At 33.3% G+C, this 9298-nt stretch overlaps 1 protein-coding gene across 1 annotated transcript; it reads right to left on the reverse strand.

The window, feature by feature from the left end:
* On the reverse strand, positions 1-5356 carry LOC117114693 (hemicentin-1-like). Its single transcript, XM_033258380.1, has 6 exons — positions 5084-5356; positions 3207-3557; positions 2754-3053; positions 2152-2454; positions 828-937; positions 1-386 (listed from the first exon to the last, which is right to left on the reverse strand). Exons 1-6 carry the CDS (start codon positions 5196-5198, stop codon positions 180-182), a joined length of 1386 nt encoding a protein of 461 aa, XP_033114271.1. The 5' UTR covers positions 5199-5356; the 3' UTR covers positions 1-179.
* Between the last annotated feature and the right edge of the window lie 3942 nt (positions 5357-9298).

Here is a 9298-nt window from a genome sequence, read left to right on the forward strand (position 1 = left end):
TTTATTTCAATCAATAATTAGGAAATGTTTACATGCTGGTATTTGGTTAAATTGTATAAGTTTTTTTTTATAGACCTATGTTAATGTTACTACAGGACTTTCATTCTAGGCCCTATTTTTCACTTTGCTTGATTATATCTTAGTATAATCACCTATTACGGGATTCGTCAAATCCGTCTTTATTCTTTTACATCTTCGTAAATAACATCAACCTTAGCGCAAATTTTATCTTCCACAGATGGTGAGTTTGTGTCGTTCTTCACGGTGCTAGAGGCCTCATCATTCACTTTGTTTAGTTCTTTGTAAACTGCAGAAGTAGGTCTAAAGTTCAGCGCTTTGTATTGCGAGTTTTGATACTGGAGATGAATTTTTCTTTCCTTTCTTTTCTAGAAAAAAAAAAAAAAAAACCCCAATATTTTATTAATTTTGTGTATTTGAAAAACCCCAATATTTTATTAATGTGGTGTACTTGAATAGAAATCACATAGGCCTAACAATACCTAAAATTAAAAATATGACACACTATATTCAAGCTTTATTTCCAAAATAAATTCAATTATACAAAATCCGGCAATTTTTGTTGCAGTTTTACTGGTGTATGTTGTAAATAACAAATGATAAGAACAAAACTTGTGTTAAATACAGTGCACCCTCCAATTCGAGAACCCTCTGATTCGAGACCACTTTTCCAAAGACCTAAATAACAATCTTCAACCTTGTGAAGTTGCCCTCTAATTGGTGACCAACCCCGAGACCACCGCAAATGTTCAGGTCCTAAGGGTGGTCTCGAATTGTAGGGCGAAGGTCATATGAAGGACAATACTTACACGAATGTAGTGGCACATTAAACACGTTGGAAGAGAACCGAGAATGATTGCTGTAAATGTAGTGCAAATGAGGATCATCGTGGATATTTTGTATTGTAAATTTGGAACACCTATTGAAGAATATAAATATGTTTGCATTACATATTATGATGTAGTAATAGTAATCTTTTACATATTTAACTTAAAACTTGCTGAAAATGCAATATTTAATCCCAGTCTCAGAATCATCTGTGAAATGTTCCATTAACAACTGTAAAAAAAAAGCATTAGTCATATACCATAACATATTACACTTAAATGTGGAAGTAGAAACGTGGATACTCTCTATTTTAAGCTAATATCTGAACAATGCTGCAACATGTAAAGTTATTAGTTTAGAAACTTATGGAATTTATGTATCTATATGTTAAAAAGTAATATCAAATGTGAATTTATTATCAACAAAGAAAATACACTAAAGAAATAGATTAATGTAATTAACTATTTAAGACATTAATCTTTGTATTATAGAATTAACAAAAAACATATTTATAAGGATATACCTGTAATAGCATCATAATGCAAACTGATGTCATGTTATTATTCATTATTACCTTAGCATTACTGATATTTCTGATCATCTGTTAATTAATACAGCTCTTGATTAAGAAAATGATTTTTTATCACTTACTGTAAAGGGGGAAAAGGGGAAAAATGATATATTGTACGAATAAAGGTGGGTTATCCACACAAAATAGAAAAAAAAAGAAATGAATTTACAAAAAAAAAAAAAAAAAAAAAAAAAATTACCCAAAAAAGAAAAATAAAAGGATTATAAAATAAAGTGTTTCTAAGGAAATGAAAGGAGTGAAAATTGATTGTAAAAATTGTTCTGTTGTTCTGTTGTAAAATGATATTTTTTAAAATATGAATATGCTGATTTGATTTGCAGATTTTTTAGCAGAGCACATGTTTAATGAATGTTGTATACTTTCATATTTTACCCTTATGTGTATAATTTTGTTTGTCTATTTTATCTAATAAATGACAGTAAATTATTACACACAGAAAAAACATTTACAAGAAAAAAAAACCAATAGAACAAATTAATTGATGGAATTTGATTTATTAACTGACTACCTGACTGATTTTATGGAATATTATTAAAAATATTAATTGATTGATAGTGTATCCTGTGAAATAAGTCACCATTTTCCGCGATACAAAAGCTGATGTTTTATATGAGTAGGCCTATCAAAAGAAAACGGACAAAACCACTTAATATTATATTGGTTAACATTGAAAATCATGGAAAATATTAATTAACTGATAAGGTGTTACTCACATAATGTGATGACTGATATACTGAGTCCTAAACTTGTATTTCCTTCTCTGTGTGCGTCACTTTCCACTCGGCACTGGTAATTTCCACTGTCATCAACAGATGCGAATGGGATTCGAATTCTATTCAAATCTTTATATATTTCATACCTTGAACTATCATTGGTGATGATGATGATGTTGTCTTTAAACCACGTGACTTGTATCGGTGTAGGTGGATTGGGATTAATATTATTGCAAATTAATGTAAACGAATTGCCTTCATATATAACGCTTTGAGATGCAGTGACATTTGGTTTGTTCAAATCTAATACAAAACAAAACAAACTTCCATTAGTTTAGTTTGCACTGGAACGGTTGGGCATTTACCGTTTGATTGGACTATCAATTATATGGACAGATTATATTTTACTCCCAAAAACCATTTCAGAAACCGATTGACTGATTGACAGGTTAAGTGACTGACGACTTAATTCAGAAAAAATACCGTTTGTCGAAAGATACTAAAACATATGATTTTGAAGATGAATCTCAGAAGGGCCCCTAGAATAATCAGATTCTAGGGTCTTACAAGTTCATATAATAATTATGCAAATGGTTACTCACGGAACTTGATAACCGATATATTCAGATTCAAGCTTGTCTTTTCTTCTCCATTTACCTCATTTTCTACTCTGCATTGATAATTTCCACTGTCATTAACAGATGCGACTGGAATTCGAATTCTATTAAAATCTTCATATATTTCATACCTTGAACTATCGTTGTTGATGATGATGTTGTCTTTTAACCACGTGACTTGTATTGGTGTAGGTGAGTTGCCATTGATGTTACTGCAAGTTAAGGTAAACGATGTGCCTTCATACACACTACTTGTAGGTATTGTGATAGCTGGCTTGTCTAAATCTAATTTTTAAAAAATAGATTCAAACATCATTTATTTGAGCTATGAGAGAAAGGAAGGTGTTTCATTCTACTGACATTTTCTCTGGTTATTGTTAGTCTGAGCATGTGTCCACACTGTTTGTCCATGTTATCTAAAATTGAAATCACACTTACACCATACATTAACCAGTGACGGAGGGTCCAAGATGGCAGCAGTTTTATCAGCAAAGAAAACAATACATTTGAACAGTTTTCCAGAATCTTCCCGTGTTGGTGAATCGATGATTAGATAAGCTATACCAGGTGTTGCAATCATTAGTTTGTAACGACCATTTACTTTCTTTATAGAATCAATTACTGCTATATCTATATCTTTTCCTGAGTCATCAACTTCGTTCCAAATGACAGTGTCCACATTTCCTTCAGTTTCTGAGTAGTCACAAGGTATTGTTACTTGATCGGCACCTTCTACTACATTTGTTGTCAGCATCCCTTTAACGGAACTCTTCAGATCATCTAATAGGCCTAGAAAAATACACATGAAAACTAACATAGCAATGGTATAAATATCGTATTTGTCAAATATCTGCAATATTCGCTGAAGTACATAGTAAATTAGACATTTCAATAATGGCGGCTCTAATTTTAATTTTAAGATAATACAAGGGTCATTAGAATCAAAATCATAAAAACTTTATTACCGCTGAATGAAGAAATTGAATGCTCGATTAAATATAGAACCATATAAAAAAAAAACCCAAAAACATTCAAATATAAATACGATAAAAAGTACATCACTTATTCAAAACATCAGATAAAAAAGCGTTAAAATACTAAAACATCAAAAATCGAACAAAATAAGAATGAAAAAACATTAAAATACATTCATAATATAAAATCTGGACAACGTTTAAACATACCTTATCAATATGTACTCATTTTTTATTTCAAATTTAATTTAAATTTATTTTTCGAACGAACATGATTACAAATATAAAAAGTGGAAGCCTGCCATCTTAAAATTGTCAAATCAGGTTTTTAAAAAACTATCAAGTGACTCTCTAAACCACTGTTCCGCAACCTATGGGTCGCGACCCAATGTTTGGGTCACGAAAAAAAATTGATGGGTCGCATCTCTTCAGATCGTGAAAAATTTACTTAACACGAACGAAGACAAACGAAATTATACGAAACTGCAATTTAAATGTGACAATTGCGTTTGTTTACTTTTGTTGCGTGCGTTATCACAGTTGTTTATGTTAAAAATACACTATCAACACATTTGTACCTATGACAACCTTAAAGTGTTAGCTTTGTTCATTTCAATGTGTTAGGCTTTCTACTGCAAATTATAATGAAAAAAACATTTTTAAATTTAATGTGTCTATGTCTCCGCATAACCCAAGTCTCTCTTGCAGTACTAGGAAATTATAAAATAATAATAAATATATGTTAATCATTAATTTTTAAGTCTTTTAACTTATTGAAAAATTTGATACCTTACGTGATTTTGTTAAATGAGTAATTCAAAGTTATATTTTCATTTTTATGGGTTTTACATAGTGATTTTGTGGGTGATAATATATAATATTTTAATCAATTCACAAAAGAATCAAGTGGGTGTTGTTTCCCGCTATCCCTCGCACGTATACAACGACGGACGTTTTATTGACTTTGAGTTCGATGGGTCGCGTCAGAGTGATTGACATAGTCTAATTTGGGTCGTGGGCTAAAAAGGTTGCGGAACGGGGCTCCAAACAGAATCCACACACAGCGAAACATAATGAAGCACTAAACAAATTTAACAAATAAACGAATAAATCTAACTGTCATCTCAAGACGCAACCAAATTTTATATTGGAGAAATTTAGTATGCTTCGCTAAAAAATAATAGCTAGCAAAACCGATTAAAATTTTCATTTCCAGGAATGCACGATACACCTATACATCACTCAAATCAATAGACTAGGTTTACATGTGATTAATTTGGTTGAGATGTAGGCCTAAGTATGCACCGCCTATATAGTTTCAGGTGCCTGATTTCTACTCACACATTGAATTCTTGCTCATCCTGTTCATAGGACCTCTGTTGGTGTTAACTGTAATACTGCAAGTGTAATTTCCATAATTGATTTTAGATACGTTACCAATCTTAAGTACTGTCATTCTATCCTCTTCTTTTAAAATTAATTTTGGAGTTGTAGTGTTGAGTTCACGACCATCAATGAACCATCTCACAATGGGTTTAGTGTCTGGATGGATTATAGACCAGGCGCAGATAAAAGTATCGTGGATGGTTTTTTTAGCATTCCAAATTGTTGAGATAAAAGGAGGATTCATATCTTTAAAGGAAGAAAATAAACCTATATTATAGGTATAATATGAATGCATTTAAGTTAGATTTGCATTTGGTTATATTATATAATAGTATATACATAATATGATAGCCCCCCCCCCCCTTCACCTTCACACACAGGCCCCTATTGAACTCGCAAAAAATAATGATATAAACATGCCGACAACCATCTGTTTGACATATACATATAAATTATATAATTAAGTTCAGGCTAATTTGTAACAAAATTTAACAAATGACAGGCCTATAATCTATTAAATATTTGTAATATACAGTTGGGTCTGCCAAAACCATGATGTGATACATATATATGTTTGAATGTTTTATTCCAAGTGTTTTAGAATAGATACTATATACTGTTACTGATTTTTAATACCAGTAAACCATTTATCGGTAGCTACACATAAAGTCTTGCACATGTTCTACCACCTTTACAACACCCTACTAGCTATCGGTAGTAAACATGAAGCATCCGTAAATGATTTTGATGTAGGCCTATGTAGTCTAAAAAAGTAAAGCACTAATATCGCTATTTATTTTATAGGTAGTTTTGTTTTTGAAGGGAAAATTTTCAGTTTGCTACTGAATATAATTCTAACCATGCTATTAAATAATGTTGATACCGACACGCTGCCATAAGCACCAAAGATAACATCACTCTGCATTACATGTAGCTGAGATGAGCAATTAACTGAGAGGTGTTCCTGCTTTTTGTGCCGAAGATCCCGGTTCAAACCTGGCCAGCGTCAATTGGAGCCTGATTACTGGCTCCTCGAATGACCCTCATATTGAAAGTTAGTCGAGTTAAGTTATGGACAATGTTTGTATGGGTTTATTGTAGTTAAGTCGGGTGGTGCTGCACACTGCGGCTGCTGCTAGCCAAATTACCGATTTACAATTGAATGAGGACCAATAAAGAATTATTATTATTATTATTATTATTATTATTATTATTATTATTATTAATATTATTATTATTATTATTATTATCACACAATAATGGAGTGTTTACACTACGTCATACCTCACCATGGTTGGGGCTGATGTAAGGAAATTTATGGTGGCACCTCTAGATGGCCTCTTAGACTTAAATCTGACTATAATTTTCTCTTATTTTCAATTTTTTTAATAATAAAAAAAAATAAAGGTGGCCGCTGGGCCCTCTTCAATCCGTCACTGCCAGGGTCCCTAAAAAAGAAGCTCAGTGCTTATACTTGAGGTTTACGGTATGATTGTTACGTAGCCTAATAAGTGTACACTCACAATATACATCCAGAAACCAAATTATGATTCTCGTGATTTCGACTTCATAACCAACAACCTGGCAGTAGTAATATCCTGCATCTGCTCTGTTTACAGGTTCTATAATCAAATCTCCATAAGTTTGCTCAGTGAAATCTATAGAAAAGCGACCTTGATTGGGATCTACCAGGGTAACGATAATGTTGTTAGCATTCACTTCCGCACCGTTGAACCAGTTAATCGAGCCTATACTTGATAAACTATCTGCATCGGAGGGTGCCGGTAGTTCTATTCGATTTCCTTCGATTACCCAAAGTCGGTTCGTAGCTTCAGCTGCTTAAAATAAAGAATATAAATAATTCATTATTGAGCAAGATGACCGACTGTGCGACAACCCCAACAAAAATCAAAACGTTATTATAAAGTTCGTGAAATGTGTGCTAATGTAATACTGCGTTGCAGCAACGTTGCAATATTGTTTAATTGTAACATTATATTATGCTTAAGCTGTATATTTATGGATTTACAAAAAAGTTCTGTATACAAAACAGCAACCTTATATTATAGGCCTAACGCTATTATAACGTAACACTGTTAGCTGGGACATTACCTGCAATAATGTTTTCAGATACTCTTATAAAAACTAAAATTAAAAGGTATGGTTAGATACAAAGAAGAAATATTTATTTAATTCATTTTTTTTATCTCAAGGCCAAGACTATGCGAATAGTAAATTAAAACTAAAGGTGTGTTTAGATACAAAGAAGAAATATTAATTTTATTTAATTCATTTCCTTTTTAATCTCAAGTCCAAGACTATGCGAATAGTAAACTTCAGTTATGTGGCAATCCTTCACAATATAGAAACATACACAGAAAAGATGGTCTATTTCTACATAAATCTCATTATGAGTTTTGGGTAGTGGAGTTGTTTTAAGATTATGAGAACACATCCTGTTATCGTGACAGGAATAATCCATTTCGTAGTCTGAACTGCGCATGCCCATATCAACGTCAATCGACATAAACAGACATACTCACAACATAAGTTTATATCCATTGACCTTGGATACCACTGGATACAGGCATGCGCAGTTTAAACCACGAATTGTTTTATTTAACCCAGGACCCTTGGATTAAAAGGCAAGCATCATAACAACCAAGCTACAGCTGAACTTCTCTTGGTAAATAACACGGTACCGGTACTTTTTGCAGCAATGTGTTTAGTGACCCGACCTTGCCAGCTTATTTCCATGATGCAGGATATGTCTTTGCTGGATATCTAGTCATTTCTATCATTTTGTATACCGCCTAGCACATTTTGAGGATGTCTTACAGCGCTCACAATTTTATTATTACCATTGAACAGTAACTTACCTAAGAGAAAGATTGTTTTATTTTATTTTATTTTATTCCCGTATAAGATTAGCAATCAGCAGCCAAACGCATTCAGTAGGTGAACCATATATGGCACATGGGACGATTTGTAACGATTAGTACGCGTTTTTGGAATATTTTATTTGCATTTCTAAGGGTTAGCCCTAGAGTTATGGAACCTCGTGTCTCAGGGAGAAGATCTCTGTGGCGAGCTGACACCATAAGAGACTTAGCAAAGCTAGTGCAAATTTTCTTTCTCCTTTGTTCTAGAGAGTCAATGTGTAGAGTTTCTAGGAGATTATTATAGTGATCTAAATAGGCCAAGCAAGGATCCTTAAGGATCTTCTTTGGATAAAAAAGAAAATGCATACATATGACTGCGACAATATGATAGGTTTGCAGTATATTTATACTGTCATATCATAAAAAATACCATCTTTACAACTTTTTCGTGTAGCCAGGGAATTGTTTTTGTGTGTCAGGGGTGCAATGTTAGTTAACTACGGAGCCCCTAAAGGGACATGTTTAAAGAAAATATTCCCTCAAAATGATTTCGTTCCCTCAAAATATTATTTCGTTCCCTCGAAATATTATTTCGTTCCCTCGAAATATTATTTCGTTCCTTCGAAATATTATTTCGTTCCTTCGAAATATTATTTCGTTCCCTCGAAATACTATTTCGTTCCCTCGAAATAATATTTCGTGTATGGTCGCGACTACAGCATAATATACATTAGAACCCCCCCCCCCCCCCCTTTTCCGGCGGGACACCCCTATTCAGGGAACACTTTCCGTGAAACGAGGGAATGGGAAGGACCATGTATGTATCAGTCTGTATCCGTTTGATGTTGTAGAGTAAGTGGGGTACCGGTAGTTGGCGCCGAGCTATGGCAGCCGCGGGTCCCCGGGGACCCAACCCGAATTTCCCAGTGTGTAGGCATACATATACGAGGACAAATATTATTATTATTATTATTATTATTATTATTATTATTATTATTATTATTATTATGTATCTTTTAACATTACGGCCAATCCCTACCAAGTGGATACCCCAAGGGGACGAAGACAATCAAATTTTGACACTTTTTGAGGAATAAACCAACATTTTATTTCTTGAACTATTAGAGAACATCGGTATAGGCTTATGAGTGTGAAGAAATTTGGGGCTTCAATCGGATATGAATTCCTAACAAAACATCAATGGCCTAGTTGTTAATGGCGTCGATATATAGACGGGGGGAAATCTGACCCCTCGTCGGGGGCATCGACCCCTAGCCGGGGACCTCGG

This window comes from Anneissia japonica, unplaced genomic scaffold (genome assembly GCF_011630105.1).
Source record: "Anneissia japonica isolate Jap-2015-1 unplaced genomic scaffold, ASM1163010v1 scaffold287993_len234700_cov117, whole genome shotgun sequence".
Classification (NCBI taxonomy): domain Eukaryota; kingdom Metazoa; phylum Echinodermata; class Crinoidea; order Comatulida; family Comatulidae; genus Anneissia; species Anneissia japonica.

Coding starts and splice junctions, on each gene's coding strand:
- LOC117114693 (XM_033258380.1), bottom strand. CDS start 5,198: ATGACAGTACTTAAGATTGGTAACGTATCTAAAATCAATTATGGAAAT. Junction 3,558..5,083: donor GATGAGCAAGAATTCAATGT/GTGAGTAGAAAT, acceptor GTATTTTTCTAG/GCCTATTAGATGATCTGAAG. Junction 3,054..3,206: donor GTCACTGGTTAATGTATGGT/GTAAGTGTGATT, acceptor TTTAAAAATTAG/ATTTAGACAAGCCAGCTATC.